Genomic DNA, 25,318 nt, shown 5'->3' with positions numbered 1-25,318 from the left:
TGAAGTTTTAATAAAATTAATATCTAGAATACATCGGTAACAAAATTAATCTGAAAATTGAAGTTATAATAAAACAATATTCTGAAAGAAATTCTAATATAATTAATATCTAGAACCCATTTGAAATAAAAATAATATGAAGAATGCAGTTCTAATAAAGTTATCATCCAGAAAAGTGTCTAAAAAATTAATATCAGAATTTCTAGTTCTAATAAAGTTCTAATAAAGTTAATATATATCTATAAAGATTTTTTCACACAATTTACTTTAGAATAGAGTTAGTATGAAATTAATATCCAGAATGTAGTTCTAATAAAATCAATATCCAAAATGAAAATATAGTGAAATTAGTATCTAGAATGAAGTTGTAAAAATACTAAAATCCAGAAGGAAATTACAATAAAATTAATATCCAGTGAATTTATAACAAAATTATTATCCAAAAAGAAATTCTAATAATATGAATATCCAGAATGCCTTGAAAAAAAAAGTGGTGATCAAACCTAACTTGACAAAAAATAACTATGAACAGACTTAAATTACAGCACATTATTTGTGATTTGTTAGACTCACAAAACCTGAAATATTGAATAAAATATCTTTTAGTCTTTGGATTATAATATGTTACACTGTATTGGTTATTGTTTAAACAAATAACAAAAATATTCAGATTTAAACAGTAGTTACTGAGCATGAAGATTGAGGAGTAGCATTAGACTGAGGGCAGTGTGCTTCACACCTGACTACAGCAGCTGTCCTAAAATAGGGAGCCCCCAAACTGCAATGCAAGATCACTGCATTATTGCAAGATCCCTGCCACATTCATGGTTTCCAGGCTGAAGTGAGAAAACAGGCACACAGGCTGTCGCTGCATGAAGGAACACAGTTAGCGAGTTCATGCTGCAGCTGCAGTTGTACAGGTACAAAGCGTGATACAGCATTTCAATCTCCTCTGCACACTGCCATTCATCTGACGTACGCCTAGAGGCTTTTTACATCTCACAATGCACCGGATACACCTCAAACTCAGTGAATGGTAAGACAGAAATGACTCAGTGCACTTTGGCCGAGAAGTTTGTTAATGAAGTTGCAAGCGTCACCAAACCTGCTGTGTGTTCATGGTGGCCTCGTATCAGTTTATACGGCCTTGTGTGCTTCTGACAGCTCTTTAATGAATTCTTCTGTCAGAAACAGCCGTGCAAAGTGAGAACCTTTTTATTCACTGTGTTCTACATGCGGTGCGTGTTTTTCAGTGACTGATCTACAACCTCAACTCCAAACAAGTCGGGACAGTATGTGAGATACTAATAAACACGGAGCCCCTAAGGTGACATGGTGATTATTTTTTTTTAATAAGGTGTGTCCACAAACTAATGTATTGAGGACACGAGATACGTTTCTCTTATATATTAATTTGTGGCCTCAATATAGTCCTTTGTAGCCACAATATATTAACCTCAATATAGTCAATTGTGGCCTCATTATAGTAATATGTGGCCTCAATATATTAATACATCGATCAGGCATAACATTATCCAGGTTTCTACACTCATTGTCCATTTTATCAGCTCCACTTACTATATAGGTGCACTTTGTAGTTCTACAGTTACAGACTGTAGTTCATCTGTTTCTCTGCATACTTTGTTAGCCCCCTTTTACCCTGTTCTTCAGTGGTCAGGACCCCCATGGACCCCCACAGAGCAGGTACTACTTGGGTGGTGGATCATTCTCAGCACTGCAGTAACACTGACGTGGTGGTGGTGTGTTAGTGTGTGTTGTGCTGGTCTGGAGTGATCGTGTATGTGGCCTCAATATAGTAATTCATGGCCTCAATATATTAATTTTTTGGCTCATTATAGTGATTCATGACCTCAACATAATAAATTGTGGCCACAATATAATAATTTGTGGCCTCAATGTAGTAAATTGTGGCCTCAATATGTTAACTTGTGGTCATGCCTTATTAAAAAAATAATTACCATGTCACCTTATGGTCTGAAAACAGAACCAAAACAAAATATTGTATGTTTTACTATATGAACGTCATTGTTTTTGTAAATATACAGTCATTCCAAATTTGATGCCTGCAACATGTTTAGACAGGAGCATGTTTACCACTGTGTTCCATCACCACTCCTGTAACAACACTTATCATCGTTTGAGGATGAAAGACACAAACTAAACCAGTTTTAAAAGCAGAATTTTTCGCTAAATCTTCAGTTGTGCAACCATATGGGGCCTTTGTTAACTTGTTTTGAGCTTAATAAGACACACATCTTCAGTGGGAGACAGTTCTGGACTTCAGACAGGCCAGTCTAACACCTGCACTCTCTGATTACGCAGCCTTGCTGCTGTAACGTGCAGAATGTGGCTTGGCGCAGTCACGCTGAAATAAGTATGGGCGTCCCTGAAAAAGACGATGTCTAGAAGGCAGCACATGTTGCTCCAAAATGTGTCTAGCATTAGTGGTGCTTTCACAGATGTGCAGGTTACCCACTAATACCCCCATTACAGTGATGGCTCTGGCTTTTGAACTTTATGCTGGTAACAATCTGGATGGTCCTTTTTTCTTTGGCCCAGAGAACAGAAAAAACATTATTTCCTTAAACAATCTGAAAACTTGACTCATCAGACCACAATACATGTTTCCACTGAGCATCAGTCCATCTCAGATGAGCTCGGGTCCAGAAAAGTCAGGAGCAATTCTGAACGCTGTTGATATATGACTTTCTCTGCGCATGAGACAGACCATTTGTTGATGCAGCGATGAAGAGACTTTACTGACATTGGTTTGTCAAAGCATTCCTGAGCCCATGCAATGATATCCATCACAATAACATGCTGGTTGCTAAAGCAGTGCTGTCTGAGGGGTTTGAAGGTCACAGATATTGATCTGTGGTTCTCTGTTATGCACAGATATTTCTCCAGATTACGTGGATCTTTTGTTATTATTATGCACTATGGAGGGTGAAATACCCAAAATACTTGCCGTCATTTGCTGAGGAACATTATTTTTAAACTGTTCGATTTTTTGCTGATGGATTTTTGGCAAAGTGGTGAGATCGACCCTCCTTGCTCATAAAGTACTTGGCCTTTCCTGGATGTTCCCTTTCTATCCAAATATTGATTGCATCAACTATTAAAGATGTTTTTGAACATTTCACAATGCTCTCAGTCTTACTTTTACCCCTGTCCTAGCTTTTTTTGTAGGCATCAATTTCAGAATTAGTGTATATTTACAATAAAAACAATGAAGTTGTAAGATAAAACATAGCATATCCTGTTTATCTACTCCTTTTGTTCAAATACAGGTTAAAGTAAATGTATAAATCACTGCTGTCTGTTTTTATTTGCACGTTACCTACTGTCCCAACTTTTTTGGAATAGGGCTTGTACATGTTGATAGGAAGTAGGCCCTGAAGTGGTGACAGCCTAATGAATTCACCAATCATTGTGTTTTCAATTCTTTTCAATTCATTGCTTATACTGTTGATTATTTCATATACAAGCAATGAACATCATGCCATCTATTTATCCAGAACATCTTGGAGAGACTGAGTTTGAATGTACTGGTCCACCAATATGGGAATTGTAAGCCGATGCCAATATCCGATATATTTTTCTGTGTATATATCAGTAGATGCTGGTGTCAGTACATAAACATTCATAAAATACTGAAATTGGGAGTAAATATACTCAGATTAGCACAACTAATTAATTAAATATTTTCAGGGTGGGTTGTAAATGCAATAAAATGAACAAAATGCAGAAATGTTTGTAACTAGACTATGTGCCGGTATTTGCTATACTGCGATATTAAAAATGCGTTATCGTGGACAATTTGAAAGAGCATTACTGCAATTCAGTCAAACAAGTTGCAGTTTCACCAGAGATTTTTTTAGATATGCAGACCAGCTCTGCTTTCACAATGTCCCACTACACTGTTCCATGGCAGCCACAGCACGGCAGAAGGAGGAGCAGACAGGAGGGAGGAGCGACTGTTTCACCCTCAAAAAGGTGAAAAGTCGTGTGGGATTACTTGGGAAATGCAACCAACTTCTAAGACTGAACTTGGGAGGTGTGGAAAAATATCCCTGCAGATTTCTTTTAGAAACTGAAAGTGAGTCTCCTGGAAGGAATGGAAGCTGTAATAAAGGCTGAGTGCACACACTAAATACTGAAAAAAATGATATATTTTGTTGTTGAGAGTTCAGTATTTCTGTTAAATATATTTTCTGCTTTTTTAGTGCTGAATAGCTTTATGGCAGTTTTGTCTGGACATTAATCATGTGAAAGGGCTACTGTAGAAGTGATAGAATGGTTGTATCCTTCGCAGATTCCTAACCAAACAACAAACACACCTTTGTTAACTATTGGTTGCATCATAAAACAGACCAAACCAAATAGAAAATGAGATACAAAAAAATCTACCTCTGGCATCGACTTTATCAAAAGACCCAGTTGTTACAGCCACTCTCGGCTGTTGTCTCATGTCACGTCTCTTGTCTCTCCTGCTGAGCGGATGGAGTAATACCTATAACCCCCTGCTGTCAGGCTGTGGTGGGATATGTCTGTGGCTGGCTGGAGTCTTGTTGGAGATCAGCCTTAATTCTCCCAAAAGCTGTCGAGAGCTGTGCTGTACTTCTAGAATCAGCAGGGAAGCTGAGAAGCCCATTCACTCAAAATGTCACCCTGTAGGCTAGATTACAGGGATGGCCTGTTTGGTCTCTCAGAGCAGAGTGTCTGAGGAGAATGTGGTCCACATATCAGATTTAACTACTAATGCACTGGCCAGCTGCCTTAGCCAGTGTTACTTGCTTTAATTTTTTCTTATGGCTTGTTTTTCCCTGTAAAACAGCATCATCTGTGCCATCACTCTGTGTCTTGATGGTGCGCTGGTGATTAGAATGCTTTGCTTAATTATACTTAGAGAACTTCATCACAGCAGTGGTCCACTGCTGCCATTTAACACATCCCTAAGCCACTGTTTCCCAGCTTCCCCTCCAGTTATGTACACTACAGTCACACCACTGGCTAACAACCAAGTCCTTCTGGATCCCGCTCAGCTTGGTTAGCGTGAGAACAATTCAAAACTGTGCAGTGCAGTTGGACTGCAGGTCTGGAGCTGGGAAAAAACTGCCACATGTAGGGCCATCATCAGAGAAACCAGGCCTACTTGGAGGCTGCATCAAATTAGAAGAGCCAAAGAAATCTGCATTGTTGTTTTTTTAACCGTGGTTGGCTCATGGAAAATAAACACCATTTGAAATCTGAATTAATACATTTGAATCCCAGCTGTGCCATGTGCCTTCCATGACTCATTTCTTGTGCCAGTGGCAACCAGAACCTCTAATCTGTTGCCATTTAGGACCAAACACTAGGATGTGGCCATTGCTCAGTCATCAGAATTTCAGTAATTACCACTGGTACATTTTAGTCAAAAGCCAGGGTTCATTTTGTGCAGTCTGTTTGAATACATTTCAGGATTTGGCTGACCCAGTGGCAATTATCATAATCATAATTATAAAATAACTAACAGAATTATTATAAACAGTTCAGTAGTTCATATCTTTCAGACATAAACTGTTCTATAAATGTCATAACACAGTATAATGCTGAAGCTCTATATAAAGGTTTACATCTTTATTTCTATAGTGTGCAGAACAATATGAAGCTCAAACTCATGCAAAGCTGATTAATTTCCTTTAGGAATTATGGGAGTAATTAATTGAGGCTTCATTTCAATAGTTTTCAATATGCCGTCAACAACACTGACTCATCACTACGTTACAAGAATGGAGGACGGGGCAGCAAGGAGTGGATTTTTTAATTCACAGAATGCACTCATCCTCATTAGTAAATCCTAATAGCAAGCTAGCAAAGTAAGGTGACTAAGTTGTTTCAGCAGCCAGTCATGCATACAGACTGCATAGTTTGCAACCTAAAGTCCAGCAAATTGAATTTCATGGTTTAAAATATTACACAGTTTAAACTGTTTCACTGCTATGGTTTATAAATAGATTTGTCTGCCTTTTTTTACACCAGTAATAGAGTTTGACTGGGTCAGAAGCCCGGAGACTTTTCACCCCAGTAATGGTGTTTGACTGGGCCAGAAGCTGGGGCAGTAGCACAGTGTTACTGAGCTGCAAGCCAGGAGAATTTTCACCACAATAGTGGAGTTTGACTGGGTCATGAGCCGGGAGATTTTTCTGCAGTAGCGGGGTTTGACTGGGCCATGAGCCGGGAAACTTTTCACCACAGTATCAGGGTTTGACTGGGTCATGATATAGGAGACTTTCACCGCAGTAGTGGGGTTTGACTGGGCCATGAGCCAGGAGACTTTTCATTGAAGTAGTGGGGTTTGACAGGGCCATGAGCCAGGAGACTTTTCATTGAAGTAGTGGGGTTTGACTGGGCCATGAGCCAGGAGACTTTTCATTGAAGTAGTGGGGTTTGACAGGGCCATGAGCTGGGAGACTTTTCACCACAGTAGTGGGGTTTGATGGGGTCATGAGCCAGGACACTTTTCACCACAGTAGTGGGGTTTGACAGGGTCATGAGCTAGGAGAATTTTCACTGCAATAGCGGGGTTTGACTGGGCCATGAGCCAGGAGACTTTTCACTGCAGTAGCAGGGTTTGACTGGGCCATGAGCCAGGAGACTTTTCACCGCAGTAGTGGGGTTTGATGGGACCATGAGCCAGGAGACTTTTCACCGCAGTAGTGGGGTTTGACAGGGCCATGAGCCGGGACACTTTTCACCGCAGTAGTGGGGTTTGATGGGACCATGAGCCGGGAAACTTTTCACTGCAGTAGTGGGGTTTGACAGGGCCATGAGTCAGGAGACTTTTCACTGCAGTATCAGGGTTTGACTGGGTCATGATATAGGAGACTTTTCACTGCAGTGGTGGGGTTTGACAGGGCCATGAGCTGGGAGACTTTTCACTGCAGTATCAGGGTTTGACTGGGCCATGAGCCGGGAGACTTTTCACCACAGTAGTGGGGTTTGACGGGGCCATGAGCCGGGAGACTTTTCACCACAGTAGTGGGGTTTGACGGGGCCATGAGCCGGGAGACTTTTCACCACAGTAGTGGGGTTTGACGGGGCCATGAGCCGGGAAACTTTTCACTTCAGTATCAGAGTTTGACGGGGTCATGATTTAGGAGCCTTTTCACTGCAGTAGAGGGGTTTGACTGGGCCATGAGCCAGGAAACCTTTCACCACTGTAGCAGGGTTTGACTGGGCCACAATATGGGAGACTTTTCATGGCAGTAGCTATGCTTGACTGGACTTCGTGCTAGGAGACTTTGTATGCCAGTAAAAGAGGTTGACTGGGCCTCAAGCCAGTAGATTTTAGATCACAGTTGGGAGAGTTTCTCTCCCTGCCAGGTGGGGTGTTTTTTCTGTTGATTTATAGTTTTGTTGTAATTCAAAGTATCCATTGGTTTGAGAAGAATGCTATTTTAATCAAACTAATTATTTTTGTTATAAAAAGCCTGTAAAGAAATTACAATCTGAACAAAAACAGTCTGAAAAACATCAGCCACCAGCCAAGCTCTTGGACTGTTCTGTTTACAATGAATCCCACTTGGTTTGACATTTTGTTTCCAAACACAAAGAGCTTTATACATTATTAAGTGAGGCACAAAAGCCCAAATACTTATCTAGTGTTGTTAGTTTTATTAAAAACTTTTCAAATTACAGCATTTTTCAATATAGTGTGCCAACTTTGTTCTTACAACAGTGCTCTTTTTTATGGACTCAAAGCTCATTTGTTATGTTTTATAGTCACTTTACAATTAATAAGTGCCCACAAAAGAAAAATTGGGAATAATTTCTCTCATATACTAGATATGTCAGTCTACCAGGCCCATGACAGTTCTTATTATTATACCAAAAAGCTTTGGCAAAAGCCAGTCTATAAATTAAAAACTTTTTTTTCCATGAAATGAAAACTGACAGAGAAAAGCTTAATGGGTGGCAATGTCTCATCAGAGTGACTAAGGATTATTCTGTGTAGCAGAGTTATTATCATTCCATATTTCTGACCATTTCTCACCTTCCTTCTCAGTTTGATGTCGGGTCTCGCAGCCCTGGATGCCAAGTGCTCCAGTCGGCTGGGCATCATGACCATCTCATACTACCTGTGGACAACCTTTGTAGCCGTAGTTGTGGGCATCGTCATGGTCATTATCATCCATCCGGGCGGGGCAGCGCAGAAGGAGGACGCAGAGGACAGTGGAAAGCCAATCATGAGCTCAGCGGACGCGCTGCTGGACCTCATCCGGTAAGAAATTGCCTCCTTTTTTAATGATTCGTGGTCCACTGACCACTTCAACTCTAAAGATCTATTGAGGAGCCTTTATATAACAGTTTCCTAATAGTTACTGGATACTTCAGAGTTGTTTGGGATAATAGCCTCCATTCAGAGTGTGGGGCCACTCATATGAAGTAGAGTGGTCTGTAGAATAGCGATAACTGCAATGATGTCCACCATGGGCTACCTTTCACGTCAGTAAAGTACAGTACTGTGCAAAAGTCCACTCTTTCATTTATTTCATTTCCAGTCAAAAATGGCTGATAATTACAAATTTCATTTTGTATTTTGTATTTTTAATCTGAAAAAAGCAGAAAACATATGTAACAGAAAGTTACACAGAAGCCTCAACAACTAAATATATCACATTTTTCAGTGTTTAGTGTTTTCACAACTATCACCTTTATTCCAGCTTCCATTCTTTTCAGGAGACTCACTTTCAGTTCCTCAAAGAATCTGCAGACACACCTCCAAAGTTCAGTCTTAGAAGCTGGTTGATCATTTTCTGAAGTAATCAAACACATTCAGTGGTTGAAGTCTGGACTCTGGGGTGGTCAGTCCATTGTTCAGCTTCTTTGTTTGATGTGTCCGTCTCCTTTTCTCAGTGACAGCTACACATCCTTTCAGACCCACAGCGCTGAGTCGTCTTCTCACAGTGGAAGGATGGACAGAAACACCTGTGGATGTTTTCAGATCTGAAGCAGCTTGATTTTCTCCTCTCTCTCAGAGATGAAAGCTTTAAGTGCTGTTTATCTGATGGGGGCAGTTTTAGTGTCTTATATACATATATATTTATATATATATATATATATATATATTAGGATTCTAATGTGGTAGTTCTGTGCAACTTACAGCTTTGAAATAGTAAGCAGGACATAAGGGGGGAATGGAAATGCTAGATGTGTCTAGATGATGAACAGAGCTCTAAATGCTTCTGAAAGGACTCGGAAATCTGTTGACCACTGAGAATGAAATTATAATTAATAAATAGATTTCCAGAATGCCTTGCATTTTAAGTGGTGATTAAATATTGAGGGCAGTAACCCAACAAAATCTGTAAATGAATGATTACAGTATAATATTTACATTTAAGAAGTTCTAACTTGTAGTTTCCAGCTTGAAATATATATACAGACATATACACACCGATCAGGCATAACATTATGACCACCCCCTTGTTTCTACGCTCATTGTCCATTTTATCAGCTCCACTTACTATATAGGTGCACTTTGTAGGTCTACAGTTACAGACTGTAGTCCATCTGTTTCTCTGCATACTTTGTTAGCCCCCTTTTACCCTGTTCTTCAGTGGTCAGGACCCCCATGGACCCTCACAGAGCAGGTACTATTGGATGAGTGCCTGAGTGCGATCATTACACAGTGTTTCTTCAGGAAATAAAGATCATTTAAAGTCAGTGCTGCTGTTCAATGCTAGTATAAGCACGACTGGTTCCAATCTATGACGTGCTCACCAGGTTTTGCTCAAAGCCATCTTCTCTAGATGGGGCAGGCAACCAGGAGACCTGAAAACCCATGGGTCACCTTCTGTAGCAACCCTCAAAAGGGATTGCTCCTGGTTAGCGACAACCTAGCATGGGCTGCTGTAGGGTCCTCTGGTTCTCTGGGGACGTCCAAAGATCTGTAGTGAGTAGACTCCCTGAGTACTCCCTGGGGTACTATTCACTCTCGATGAGTTAGAGTGGGTCAAGACCTCTAGTTGGCTCCAGGGGTTGCCCACGGGCACAAACAGGCAAGCCTTGGACCCTGCCTTCTTTCTCCAATGAGCTCCAGAGGCCTCAAACTGGGCAGACCTCAGGAAGGCAGATGAGTTGGACCACTGGGAGACCGTAAAACCCATATAATCACTATTGGCGTCAGTTTGAATCACTGTTTTCAATAATATAAAACCAGTTAAATGCCACTTTAACTCCACAGTGTCACAGGTTTCAAAAGTGATATTAAATATATTACAAGTTATTATGATTATATATATTATATATTGTTCTTTGTTTTATATTCTTCATTTTAATTCCTATTTTCCTGTTGATTTTTGTTGCGTATCTCTTCCAGCAGTTTTTGAGATATCAGTACCGTTCCAACTCCAGATCGTCCGGTCTGATTGTGTGATTCGGGCTTGTATACAGCTTTTTGATCAGATGCGTGGTTTTCGTACAATCTTAAATTCTGAATTGTTTTCCCATAGGAATGAATGGGGTGAAAAATTGCACGACCATCTACTGGATTTCTGCTCAACTGAAAGACACTGTTTCGCATATACTACCTCGGGGCAGGCCGCACTCATCTGTTTGTTTTTTCCCATCCCTTGATTCTCACATAGAGTCCCATTCATTTTCACCACCACACAAACTCTACTACTTTGTTGCCCTACAGCCACCAAACTACATGTACTCACTCAGGGTCGGACCACAAACTCTGCACAGCCATACCGATCCGCGCTCCTCTGTGTGTTGTTTTTTCATCCATTATTCCTCCCATATAGTCCCTTTCATATTCACCCAAACACAAGCCCTGTTTTTTCTTTGCCCAACAGATACCAAGGTACATGTACTCACGCAGGGCAGAGCCCCAAGCTCTAATCCACAGCCACACTGACCTGCACTCCTCTATGTTTCGTTTTTTCATCCCTCGTTCCTCACATAGACTCCCATTTATTTACAACAACACGTAACTAACATTTGGCAACTCCTGACGAACAACTAAATACACACCCCATACACCATTGCAACTACTAGCAAAACCTTAGCAACCACCTGGGATACCATAGTAACCACCTAGCAACAACCTAGCAGGAAGTGGGAACCTTTGAAGCTCCGTTTCCTTCAGGAAATGCATGTTTCTAGTTGAATTTGTTGACAGCATTTAATTTGCAATTATTGAAGGTAGTATCTTATGTAGATTTCATGGGGTTAGTGTTTTGTGTGGATTGGGCTGAGTGTGGATCTCGTCACCAAACGTGGATCTTCTTAAATTAGAACTAAGAATTTAGAACCATTTAACTCATCCATGCAGTGAAACACTCACATGCATGCACATTAGTGAACCCACACACTAGGGGGCAGTGAGCACACTTGCCCGGAGTGGTGGGCAGCCCTATCCATGGCGCCTGGGGAGCAGTTGGTGCCTTGCTCAAGGGCACTTTAGTCATGTACCCTTGAGCAAGGCACATAACCCCCAACTGCTTGAGTGTGCATTTCTGTACCAAATGTGATGGAGATGGAGTCACTCCTGAGTAGAGTAAGTACTGTGAGCTCTAATGAAGCCTTGCACTCATGCTAAGCTAATTAGCTGCAGCAAGAAGAGAGCAAAGGGATCAGCTTGTCCTTGACGTGGCACAGTCCCAGTGTCATTGTGTCACTGTTCCAGTCGGTCAGTAGGACATGCTAGTAGACTCACTTCCTTAACACCTACTTGCTTCTAAGCCTTTTAGATCAAATGGAAAGAGATGAAAGAAATAAATGAAGACTCAAGGAAGATCTAATTAGGCATTCTAAGAGTGTGTCTTGAGGGATTTGGAAACAATCCTGCTGCCGCTGAAGCCCTTATTGATCAAACCGCTCTAAACAATGGTGGATTTCATGAAATGAAATGATGCACAACCAAAGCAAACACTTGCATTAGGCCACACAAGGTGAGGATACCTTATGCAGCTTCGGGCTCTGTGTTTGTGCTTCAGAAACGCGGAGCGGATTACGCAGCTTCCATCTGGGAAGAGAAGGTTAAGAGTTTAAGGCACGGAGGCAGCTACATGAAAGGCCCTATCAGAAGAGGAGGCTTAGACGTGGCTTTGCCTTGTGGCGGTGGAGAAGAACAGACTTGTCCTGTCCCACCTGTCGCAGCGCTGTGTATGTGTGTATGCGGCGGAGCGTTGCCCCGTGTCACAGGAGCGTGTGCTCAGAGTGTGAGCCAGGACCTAATTACTGCTCCTTACTGACCTGAGCCATATGGCCCTCATGGAAGTGATGTCTAACGACTTACCGCTGGGTTTAGCTTCATTGCGCCTTCCATTACTGGAAGTCTGTTGGGGAAAATGTTAGCAGCATGGCTAAACTATCCAGGCATGGTGACTCCACAGGTTCGGTTGGGCTTCATCTGGAATACCAGGACAGTGTGACAGTGTTTCTAATGTAGTCCCATATAAATTCAGTAGTGACCACCCGGGACAAGTGGCATGTGTCAAATATGACTGTAGGGGGCTGGTCTAGACAAAAGCTCAGGGCTAAATTTAGTTCCCAATCCAGCCCTGACTTTTGTACACTCTCAGAAAAAAGGTACTAAACTGTTACTGGGGTTGCGCCCCTCTTGTCACTGGGGTGGTTCCCTCAAGGGTACATCTCAGTACCTTTAGTCAGAGATATTTTCTAAGTTGAACTGACTCCACACACCCCGTCTCGTCTCCAGGCTTTTTATTTTATTGTTCTGTTTTAAAACATTATTATTAAAAGGTACCACTATGTACTTTTCACCTGGAAAAACCTAAGGTTTCACGATTGGACCTTAATACCACTGGTGAACCTTTGAGGGAACATTAACATTGTTTGTATCTTGATGGACGAAAAATGTACCTGCACAAAACCACCAAGCACCAATGGTGACACGATATATATTTCTTGTAATAAACTTACACTCATATTGAACATCTTTCCCACCAAGTTCTTATTTTTAATATCCGGCACAGTCAGTGTGCCATCAAATCTTTGAAAGCCTTTGGATCAGTGATTGCTGATCCAAGCCCCTCCATGTAAGGTAAACTGGCTTACTTTTATGTCCTACTTGTATCCTAACTGCACTTTTCAGCATCCTACAGAGGAGGATGGGTTCCTTTTTTGAGTCTTGTTTCTTCTCGGTCGTTCCTCCTCATGCTCTTTAGCAGCTTCTCCTCTTGAGTCTTGGTTCCTCTTAGTGGTTCTTCCCCATGCAGTAGGAAGCTTTTCATGTTGAGTCTTGGTTCCTCTCAGTGGTTCCTCCTTATACTCTTAGGGAGTCTCTCCTTTCGAGTCTTGGTTCCTCTCAGTGGTCCTACCTCATGCTCTCAGGGAGTTTCTCCTTTAAAGTCTTGGTTCCACTCATTGGTCCTACCTCATGCTCTTAGGGAGTTTCTCCTTTAGTCTTGATTTCTCTCAGTGGTTCTTCTTCATTGTATTAAACTCTTGAAAAAAGATGTTTCTTCAAGGCTTGATGGAGAATGTGTTTATGTGGTTCTATGGAAAATGGTTCTATATAGCACCAAGCTTACAACAGTAGAAGAACCCTTTTTGGGCTATATAGAACCATTTTCAAAATATACAATACATTCTCCATCAATCTGAAGAACCATTTCACCATGCATAGAACCATGGTCCTTTAAGTGTTCGTAGTTCTATATAGAACCACTGTCTTCACTAAAGAACCGTTGAAGACCCATCATTTTGAGACTAGGGAGTTTCTCCTCATCTCTTGGTTCCTCTCAGTGATTCTTCCTCATGCTCCATTTTTTTCTGTCTTGATCCTCATTGGGGGCTCGTATAGGATTTCTGGATGAAGGTTTTGGTTGTAAAAAGTTTCACACAAATAAAATACAAACAGTACAACCAGATCTGATTCTGTTGCTACGAGTCCCTGATGTTTTTTGCTGCCCCTATAGCTCACAGAATGTGCTCCAAACCCAGGAGAAAAAAATCTGTGGAGAACTGGCTCGACATTGGGTCAGTTACAGTCTGAATCTGTACAAGGTGAAGGCTTGCTAGATTCAGGATGTTTTCTACCAGGTTCCATAAACAAGATTCATGTTGAGAAAGTAGCTTCAGGATGTAGGAGGCCACAGAGATTTTGGTGATTTTTAGTTTTATGAGAGATTCTGCAAATATAGCACATTCATAACTTCAGTTTTGTTACTCTGACAGTTAATTATACAGTCTCTGTACCATTACTCTAAAAAATGATTAATGTTAATTATACAAAAATATACAAATGACGATACAGTTTCAGCTTCATATGGGGAATTAAGTTCCAAATCTGAATGTTTTTATGCATCTACTGGAAGTAAATGTACAACCCCACATGCTAAATGACCTATAAAACTCCACAAAGCCTTTAGTTTTGTTTCCTGAATGTTCTTGTTGCTAATAATTGCCCATATTTATTAATAATTTCAGAGTCAGAACACTAATCTAACAGTGATTTTAGGGCTCATATAATCAAAATCAGTACATAAAGGGCACCAACTGTTCCCAGATCAGCTTTCACACTGTCAGAGGTTTGACAAACATGGGCTGAGATGTGAAAACTATCAGCAATCAGTCAACAAACATGATGAGATAAAGGGTTTTTGGCGTTTGTACAGGATATTATTGAAAGAGTCTTGATGGAAGTTACTTTTTGGTGGTGATTCTGAAAAATACTGACAAAATAAGGTCAGTATTTTTTTTTTGTGTTGAGACGAAACAGTGATCCATGTGAGACGGACCAATTTGTGTCAATAAAATTATATAAATCAGATTCCTGGTTGAACTATGGTTTTAAGAATATCTCTTCCTTCAGAAGGAGCGTTTGTAAAGATATAGAGACGACTAGATTTGAACATGCATTCAAACACTTCCCGTGAATCCCTGTTGATTTTGCTTCTGGTAGCTACACAATCACAAATTAACTAATGAACTTGTTCAGAGTGAACGAAAACATGTGAACTGAAAAATAATATCTTCTTTTTTTTTCAACAGCAACATGTTCCCTGCCAACTTAGTGCAAGCTACTTTCCAGCAGGTGAGTTCCATTTCCAGATACTATTATTATTATTATGCTATTTATTATTATAGATACTATATTTATTGAGTTAGTCAAAGCATTACAGCTTAAAATGTGCAGCTCTGTGAAAAAGTCAGAGACCATCCGTTATTCATTTAATTTCTAGTCAAAACAGCCATGAAGCACAAGTTGTTAATTTTTTAATTACTTTAAAATGATGTTAGACTCAGGAAAACGTCCTTCACATGTCCTTATTAAAGAAGGCCGAGAGGAAGACGTCGTGTTCTGAGACACATAAGCTGGACGTCCGTCCCACCGCCGTCTTTTAAAGATCAGAGCATAAACTTCGTCTCCTCTGCAGACCAGTTTCTGCTCCGCCATGCTGAACGGTATAAACTTTCACTATGACGTGACGAACATGATCAGAACGGACTTAAACTTTCTGATAGGGAAAGTAATCAGATACAGGCGTTTACACGGATATTATTCTTCTATTTAACGGATTATTTACAGGATTACCCACCTCGATCAATCGGATAGACACTGTATTCCAAATGGCCTCAATCAGACTAGTCTATTCAGATTGAGCTGTTAGTTGGATTATTAATGGATTATCAGGCTGCAAACGTAGCTAAATTTTTTGCCTTTGATGTCTGCGTTTGACGTCATTGTATTAATCTACCTGAAGACTCCAGTGACCTTCAGAAAAAAAAACAACAAAGTAGATGGTAAAAATATCCAATTCTGTACGGACACAGAAATCACAAGAGTACAAGAACACAGCTATGAGGCCTGCTGAGAAAAATAACTATAGTCAAGCATAAAAAGCACCAGACCAGTGAATAAAAGCCTAAGAGGAACTGAAGAAATTTGTTCAGAGTGCAGGAACTAGGAACCATTCAGAAGGCCACACTACAGGGTGTAAACCCTTATTATCTGGAAGAGGACGTCCAGATTGCAGTAAAGTGGCTGAAAAAATTACATTAAAAAAGGCCTAATGAGAAACCAACATGAAGAAAAGGTGTATGAAAGTGCCTGTTCTCTTTTGCGGACGTGTGGCGCTGGGTTCACCGAACTGAGCTTCTCTGAACAGCATGAACCCACATGACAGCAAGCAAGTTCAGAAAAGAAGTGGAAAAACAACTGAGAGCGCAATGAAGCTCACATTCTGCTGAAATCAGAAAGCTGAACTAAAGAAAAGCCTATTGTGTGAAAACGCAGGGGATCAGGGGATCATAGGTTAGATTATTATATGATGTAATTAATTTAATCACATTTTTCCTGCTTATTCTGAATGCTAACTATGGCTTATGTTAGCTGGTAACTGTTTACTGTTTCTACAGTCGCACAGAACAGACAAACCAAACACTGCTCTAGAGGTGCCTTTCGCGTTTTTCCATTGAAGCAGCTCGAGTTTGGTGGCGCTGTAGCTCCAGTTGGAAGAATCAGTGGTTGCTGCCGGTGCTGGCTAAACATTTTGTGTTGTGAGAACCAAAAATTTGACAAATGGTGGATCATATTTATTATTTAGCACAAGAAAAAGCGAGAGGGTGAATTCTCCTCATCAAAGAAGCGAAAGATCAGTGAAGGTTGAACCTTCTTAAACTGCCAAGAAATTTGTCTTTAAAATGGATTTCCTAGAACTTCTAATATAATTCAACTGAAAAACAAATTAAAAACTATGTAAAAAAGATAAATAAATAAAATAAATAAATGAAAAATATACAAATATATGCATTTAAATAAATGATATAAAAATTACAAATAAAAAATAAATATAATAAAAAATAATAATACGATAAAATAAGTTTGCACTTCCAAAACACTTCCCTAACTAAACAGATATAAAAATAATAAATAAAAATAAACTGGAAGAGTTTAGGCTTTTAGGGAGGGGTGAAAATGTACTGCTGTGAAGGAAAGGGGTGCGCTGGATTTATAACACAAGGCAAAATGAAACGGAATGGATTCTCGTTTTCAGAATCGTTGGAAGCCAAAATTTTAATTGAAAATAAAATTTGATTAATCGCTCAGCCCTGATATGAATTTTACTCATTTGTCTGGCAAACTAAATCATTCCCACACAACATGACTGGCACCAAAAATTCCTAGCATGAAAATGACATTATTTATGCTGCATACATGATCAGTTGGGAACTGGGAAGTTTCAAACTTCCAAGGCAAGCAGGAGATTCTCAAGAGATCAGACTGTTCCAAGTTGTTAATCCGTGATTTTATTTAATCACGAAGGCACCCATGGAACCTTGTTTGTTTGTCATACACTATTTGTGCATGATGTCAAAAACACACAGGGGATTCTTGGGTAATTGTTAGTTTAAGTCATTATGTGCAAAAATTCTGATCAAAATCCACAGAACTGCACATTTTCCAGCACTGTATAAATAGTGAACTGACATAGCATACATACACTTTTAAAATAAATGCAGTACCACCCAAACAGCTGTTTACTTCACATGCTAACCCCTTTAAAGAGCTTTTTATATGCACACAGCAGCCAAACGTGCTAGCTTACTGTGAGTCTCAAACAGCTGAAGCATGAACATGGGAATGGTAGGATACCACGAAAATTCTGAGCCCCCAGTTGTCTGTATACACCAGTGAATTCATTAAAAGAAATTGGTTTCTAGATTTTATAAATAAAAATCTAGTTGTTCCCCATAATTCTTAGAAATACAGAAACTCAGGCGGCTGTTTCATTTTTAAAGAAGAACTGACAAATTCACTGTTAATATCATGTTAAGCTGCGTTATTTATGCCATTATTTATCCTATCCTTTTGGTAGTATCGCACCAAGAGCATCCCCATCTTGAAGCCCAGGCCTACAGTCAGCCAGGACCTGATGGAGACCACCACCAGGCGGGTTTTCATCTATGGCATCCAGGATGACAACGGAACCGACATCCAGAACTTTTCTCTGGACCTGACGCCACCTCCAGACGTGGTATTCAGGACACTCCCGGGCACCAGCGACGGCATGAACGTCCTGGGTATCGTCATCTTCTCAGCTACAATGGGTGAGTGAATGCACCTACCAACTTCTGTGAGGTTTTCTGCTGTTAAAAGGCAGTTGCGGTTCGCATCTCCCAGCCTAAAGCCAGACTTCTCCCCTTGGGGATATTCTGTTCCAGAGATTGTTTCTATTTGTTCTCACTGACTCACTCATCAGTTCCGTGGATCGTGCTGAAATACTGTGCTGACTCATTTCTTTTTCACAGTAGTCCAGAGACCAGAGTCACTTAGAACTGAAGCAATTTTACATGAGACAAATTGCTTTGCTTGTGCAATGTATCATCATCTACTTCAGGCAGCTGGATGTCTGTCACAACTCACTCTAAGGTGAAACATGACTGGGCATTAGCATTTAGCCACCATAAATCCGTCAGAGAACATATTTTCTGAGAATCTGTTCGCATTTCTGACATTCAGATATGAAACATGTAACAAAAAGCACTGAATCAGGGTCATTCAAGCTTCTAATCACAGTGTCCTTCAAACAACCCCTACTGAACGCTCTGAAAAAATACATTTACATAAAAGAGTACTGAACATTTTTTTTTTGGAGTCCTCATTTTATTGCTTCCTTTAAATGCATTCAACACCTGAAGTTCCCACCTTTTTAACACATCCTCATGCCGTGTGTTCTGTATTGTAGGCATCATGCTGGGAAGAATGGGACCCAATGGTAGTGCCCTGGTCAACTTCTGTCAGAGTCTGAATGAAGCTGTGCTGAAAATTGTAGCCATTGTTATCTGGTAAGAACCGGCTCTCCTGATTAAGATCTCCATGCTTTTCACCTTTACTCCATAAAATTCTCATAGATAGCCTTAAAAACTGGTTTGGACTCCCAGAGACTGTCCTAAAATGATTCAAGTTCATGTCTGCAGGAAGGAACTACTTCAAAATAGAAAATAATGTTTCTGAGAGAGTTCCAGTGACCTGTGGTGTGCCCCAGGGCTCAATTCTTGGGCCGCTCTTATTTAATTTATACATGCACCCTCTTAGCCAAATCCCAACAATTATGGTCCCTTTGACTCACTTGAGTGCCTTAATCACTAACTAACTGGATGGGACAAAATTTCCAGAAGGAGAATAAAGATAAAACAAAGATTATTTTATTCTGGAATAGCAATTACAGGGACAGACTAGCTGCCTGTCTGGACTTGAGAGCCCAAAAATATATAGAACAGCTACTCTGTGTGATGTTGACAGTCTAGTTCCAGAAAAATGGCTGTAGGGGCTGATATCTTTTTGATCTGATTCACAGGTATTTCCCATTTGGGATTGTTTTCCTGGTGGCTGGGAAGATCTTGGAGATGGACGACCCCTCAGCCATGGGGAAGAAGTTGGGCTTCTATGCCATCACTGTCGTCATGGGACTGATTCTCCACGGCCTCTTCATCCTGCCTTCCATGTACTTCTTCATCACCAAGAAAAGCCCCATAGTCTACATCCGAGGCATCCTGCAGGCTCTGCTCATCTCACTAGCCACTTCATCCAGGTGAGAACACGCATAATAATCCATAACAAACCAGTTTTAAGAAGTATCTTTCACTCCTCGTCCCAAACAGTCTGTACATGGAAACGACACTACAAAAACTGCTTTGTTGTCCTCTTGCTCTTTATGGGTGGGTAGGATGGTTCTTCATCTCCCCCTAATCCAGGGGTTGGCAATATGTGGCTCCAGAGCCGCATTGCATCTTTTACTGCCCTGTTGTGGCTCCACAGCAGAATCAGATTTGTAGGTAAAAATAAAATAATCCTCCTTTACAGTAAAATAAAGCTCTGCTGATCGTTCAACACAGTTTAACAATAAATGGTCTTAAACTCTGGAGTTAATGTAGAACTGCTAATTCACCCTTTAACCCTGAAGACTGGTGCGCAGACTGCTGGTCGTCATAGCAACACAAACAACAATCTTGCCCAGGTAGTAGCGAAACGGCAAAGAGAGAGATTTAAGACGAACATCGATAATCTGGAGACGAATGGACTTATTTGCGTTTATAATCACTCCAGCTGGTTTCCTGATACGTTTAATCTGCAGTGATAAACTGTCAAACTAAAAAGTCATGAAGCTGAAGTTTCTCATTCGCCAGCTTCTTGTCCTAATTTTCCTGTTCCACCTTAAAAGGTGCAGCAGTTACATTCTGGCGAGAAAATTTGAACAAGAAGCTGGAGAATGAGAAGCTGAAATCAGCCTCGTGAAAAATCAAACGTTTAGAGACATTTTACAAGAAACTATTCTACTTTTGAGGAAAAGTTTCCTGCTGGAGATGCGAGAAAAGCAGAGTCTGCATTTTTGTTCATATTATATTTTTATCCTATATTAGCACATCAGCACATACTGAGACATATTTACAGCCAAAATGGCTCTTCTTAACAATTGGGTTGCGACCCCTGGACTAATCACTCAGTGCAATTCTAGCCAATGTGAGCGTCTGTTAGCTAAAGTAACAGAATGGGCAGTTGGAGTACTTGTCTAAGCACGTTGAGCTAGCCAGTGATGTTGTTTTTGCGTCAGCTTGAAAAGAAATATTTCGGAGGAAGCGTGTGCCAGCCTTCACCCTCCTAGGTCGGTAGCATCTTATAATCAGATAGAGCGGGTGAAGTTGGCAAAGACTAAAATTCCCTGGGTTTGTTATGTTACCAACAGATACACTTACATATATCTGCTTACTTAGCATCCTGCCTTCTGCCCAGTGACTGCTGGGACAGGCTCCAGCTCCCCCCACAACCCAGAAGGATAAGCGGCAGTTTAGCCCCGCCCATGCACTCTGAAATTATGAGTGTTTCAGCCCAAACTGCTTTGTTGAACAAGACACAATATAGGACGGCCAATCAGAAGAGACATTATTTACACAGGGGTCTTAAAAGCACAGTGATAAAAATAGCCTAAAGGACAAGGAGAGGTTGCTAAGTGGTCATTCACATACGAAACATGGCTGCAAATGGACCTGGAAAAAATACAAGAACAGTGTATGAGTTGGGCCCATTACACACAGGCGCAGAAGTAAAATGAAAGAAACAAAGAAAACCTCACGCAAACAGCAGGAAGTATATGTAGGAACACTGTAATGGAGGTATAAGAGCAAAGAGAGAGAACGAAATAAGCGCATTACACTAAATTACAGCATGTAGTGGAGCTCATTTAATGGTCCTCTAGATGAAGTGGCCGTCTCTGAACTGCCTGTATGCATATGCTCTGCTGCAGCTCTGCCACACTGCCTATCACCTTCAAGTGCCTCCTGGAGAACAACCATATCGACCGACGCATCATCCGCTTCGTGCTGCCTGTGGGTGCCACCATAAACATGGACGGCACGGCGCTCTACGAGGCCGTGGCGGCCATCTTCATCGCTCAGGTCAACAACTACGAGCTGGACTTTGGCCAGATCATCACCATCAGGTACGTCTGCCGTCTGAATTCGGCTTCTAACGCGGCCAATCGAAGTGCAAGGTGATTTAGATTTGCGAGACTGAAGAATGGCTGCTTACATATCGACTTTGGGGAAATGGCTAAAACCTTAAGGAACTTTGTGAACTGAATTAATTCCTCAGTGGTCGCTTAAATGGCTTTGCTTTGTTGTGGTGACAGGAATACAGTGCAGGACTGACTGTGGGCTTACAGAGCCTGTAATTGCAGCGCAAAATCTATATCAGATCCTGTGTTACTCTTTCATTCTCTCACACCACTTTAATCCTCACCTTCCTCTGTTGTGTCTGTTTACAGAAAACACATTTGTATTAAAAGAGGAATATTCAAATGTTTTGCATAATTCAATCATAGATATAAAAGTGGTTTGATGTGAAAAGTTTTACTGTAACAGACTGTAGGCCATCAGATTCTCTGCTTAATTTGTAACCCCACCTTTACCCCCTTCATTAATGGTCAGGACCCCCACAGGACCATCTCAGAACAGGTACTATTTGGGTGGTGGATCATTCTCAGCAATGCAGTAACACTGACGTGGTGGTGGTGGGTTACTGTGTGTTGCGCTGGTACGAGTGGATCAGACACAGCAGCGCTGCTGGAGTTTTTAAACCCTGTGTCCACTCACTGTCCACTCTGTTAAACACTCCTACCTTGTTCGTCCACCATGTAAAGTCATTATACATGTAAAGTCAGAGACGATAGCTCATCTGCTGCTGCACAGTTTGTGTTGCTCATCCTCTAGTCCTTCATCAGTGGTCACAGGACGCTGCCCACAGGACGCTGTTGGTGGACCATTCTCAAAAAAGATAATTTCGTCAGGTAAATTTCTAAATAAAACAACTTGGCATGATTTAATCTTTGAAAACATGTTGCAAAATAAGGCAACTTCAAAAGTGCTCAACTCACTGAAAAACTTTTGTCCGCAAGTTCTTATTCCCTCAATGTCAGACGACACAACTAAAAACAAGAGACTTTTATTTTTATTTTATGTGCTTTTACAAAAGAGGGGCCATGGTACTGCATCAAAGACCCCAAGTGACCTTCATGGTGCAATACCAAGGTCAGCAGCCCTTTCACAAATTTAGTCAAAATGTGATGCTTGAGTCATGGTTAGAATGGTTCAGTTTACCATGTCAGGAGGTCTGACCTCAGGAGAACCAGGTAAATGTGTAATTATTGTAATAATGATTATTTGTTTGAAAAACAATGTAGGTTTAAACTCAAGTTCAAAAACAAAGGTTTCTATGGTGTCTAAACAGATTCCTGTTTAATTTGAAATTAGTCTGAAAAGTCAGGTGGCATAACCAGTCAAAGTCAAATGGTGCAACCAGACCAGCATAGTATTAATGACTGAAACAGGCAATTAAAAGCTTTGATCACACTCACTATATTTAAGATATAAAATGTACATAAAGGCACATTGTGAGGGCAGTCATGGGCTGGAGGTTAGGGAACCAGCCCTGTGACCGGAAGGTCACCGGTTCAATCCCGTGAGCTGACACTATGTGACTGAAGTGCCTTTGAGCAAGACAACTAACTCCCAACTGCTCCCCGGGTGCCGTGGATAGGGCTGCCCACTGCTCTGGGCAAGTGTGCTCACTGCCCCCTAGTGGTGTTTCACTGCACAGATGGGTTAGATGCAGAAGTGAAGTTTCCCCATTGTGGGACTAATAAGGGTCACTTAATCTAGATACAAAAATGCATATCATGTCCTTTTTAAACCTTGTTTCTCATTGACTCATATGTATGAATATGTCAGCCTTATGTTGCATTGGCATTGTGTTTAAGTTTCATGTTGACTCATGTTAACAGTACACCGGTCTTTGGTTGGATATCCCAGTGTTCAAAGTTCATGCCACACCAAGGCACAACAATTAAAGGTTGAAATTGCTTTTTTTTCCAGTGCAAAACCAAGTAAAAACATTAAAAAGCCTTGGGCAGAAGAGTGAAAGGTACCCACATGTAGCTTCACCAGGCTGCACTTGATGGTGTATGTGAGAGTGCCTTGGTGTGCAGTGTATTCTGAGTACTTGAACTTCATCTTCATGGCCTCAAAGCACAAACAGGAATGACCTGCTGGGCAGCTCAGCAAGTTATGAATTGTGAGAGGTCAACAGAGCTGGAGATTTCAACTCCATCACAAGCAATAATATCTGTGATTCTCTCTCCCAGCATCACAGCCACGGCGGCCAGTATCGGCGCTGCAGGAATTCCTCAAGCCGGTTTGGTAACCATGGTGATTGTATTGACCTCTGTGGGCCTACCCACAGATGACATCACGCTCATTATTGCCGTGGACTGGGCCCTGTAAGTACTGGAAATTGTTTCTGCAGACCACACAGGACATTTGATCCAAGACATTCACCAAACGATGCATCTGTCTTCGTTTCAGAGACCGGTTCAGGACCATGGTGAACGTGATGGGTGACGCTCTGGCCACAGGGATTATGGCACACATATGTAGGAAAGACTTTATCAAGGAGGGTGAAGAGGTAAGATCCATGTGAACATTGTGAGGAAAAATGCTGTCACTTTAGTACGCTGCATGGCCAAAAGTACATGGACACCACATCCATATGTGCATGCCAAACATCTCATCCCAAAACCACAGGCATCAATATGGAGTTACGCTACTCTTCTGGGAAAGTTTTGTGTAGGTTTTGGATCAAGGCAGGTTTCGTTCTTCTGTCATTCACCGAACTCTGTAAGATCACCAGATGGTGATGCATGATCCATCACTTTGAGAACATGTCCACTGCTCCAGAGCTCGGTGGTCTGGAACTCTGTAGTAAGTGTAGCAACCAAGGACTGATGATTTCTACGCACCTGGCAAACCCTTTCTGTTAGCTTTGCAGCTGAGCTGTTCTCCCCAGACACTTCCATTTCACAATAACAACGCTGACAGTTAGGGCAGCTCTAGTAAGGCAGTACTTACCAAGGCAGCTCTAGCTGTGCTCACATTGGACAAACTGACTTACATGAAAGGAGATTTAGTTTCCCAGTCCGACCCATTTTATTGCCTGTACTTGTCTATCGAGACTGCACGGCTGTTTGCTTGATTTTATGCACCTGTTAGCAAAAAGCTAACTCACTAATTAGAAGTGGTGTTTACATACTTTTGGCCAAGTAGTGTATGAAGTGCTGATGTAACTCAGTGGTTCCCAATCCTCATCCTGGACTCAAGAATACGCAGAGCATGGGTTCTCCAGGACCCAAACTGGCAACCACTGATTTAGATCAAATTTCTTTTGCTAGCATTTCAGTTCTGGAAATTAAACGTACGTGTCCTCTCCTGACGTTCTTACACATAGATCCCTCTCATTTGTGAAACAAAGCCCATGATCAGTATCCAGCAGATGATGTCCTACCAGAAAAACGGCTGCTTCCAGCCTCCTCCACCGGGCCCCCGAAAGCAGGAACCGCTCTCTCCGGACGTGGCCCGCCTCATGCAGCTGGAGGAAGGCATCAGGCCTGCCGATAAGAAGAAATCCTCGCACTTGTCGCCGCGTCACCATAAGAGGGACAACAAGGACCAGGACCACTGCACCATCGACATGAACGGCCTGGAGACCAACGTCTAGACTTCCTCAGACCTGCTGGGCCTGAGAAGACGGTGCCTAACGTGCAACCTCCCCCTCCGAGTAGCGAAAGAAACGACGGGCTGCTGGGACAGAAGCGTCCAGCTGTTCCGTTTCGTTTTTGTGATGTCCATTTTTCTTTCACAATGCAAGTGCGAGTGCTGCCATTGGCTGGATCACCTGGGTAAGAATGTAATTGGACTTTGCAGGTTTTAAGGGAGCGTTATGAAA

At 41.4% G+C, this 25,318-nt stretch overlaps 1 protein-coding gene across 2 annotated transcripts in view; it reads left to right on the top strand.

The window, feature by feature from the left end:
* Positions 1–25,090, top strand: part of slc1a7a (solute carrier family 1 member 7a) — a 44,509-nt gene extending 19,419 nt beyond the window's left edge. Inside the window, exons 3-11 of one of the 2 annotated variants that reach the window (XM_036596555.1) lie at positions 8,072–8,287; positions 15,034–15,076; positions 17,862–18,093; positions 18,732–18,831; positions 19,344–19,577; positions 21,288–21,482; positions 23,682–23,816; positions 23,902–24,001; positions 24,821–25,090. In XM_036596555.1, the coding sequence (XP_036452448.1) occupies positions 8,072–8,287; positions 15,034–15,076; positions 17,862–18,093; positions 18,732–18,831; positions 19,344–19,577; positions 21,288–21,482; positions 23,682–23,816; positions 23,902–24,001; positions 24,821–25,090 (1,525 nt within the window). Of the gene's footprint in view, positions 1–8,071; positions 8,288–15,033; positions 15,077–17,861; positions 18,094–18,731; positions 18,832–19,343; positions 19,578–21,287; positions 21,483–23,681; positions 23,817–23,901; positions 24,007–24,819 lie in introns of both variants that reach the window. The other variant, XM_036596553.1, reaches the window with a different exon arrangement.
* The last annotated feature ends 228 nt before the right edge of the window (positions 25,091–25,318 follow it).

The sequence above is a fragment of the Colossoma macropomum genome, unplaced genomic scaffold (assembly GCF_904425465.1).
Source record: "Colossoma macropomum unplaced genomic scaffold, Colossoma_macropomum, whole genome shotgun sequence".
NCBI lineage: Eukaryota > Metazoa > Chordata > Actinopteri > Characiformes > Serrasalmidae > Colossoma > Colossoma macropomum.
This window is presented reverse-complemented; position numbering and strand designations above follow the sequence as displayed.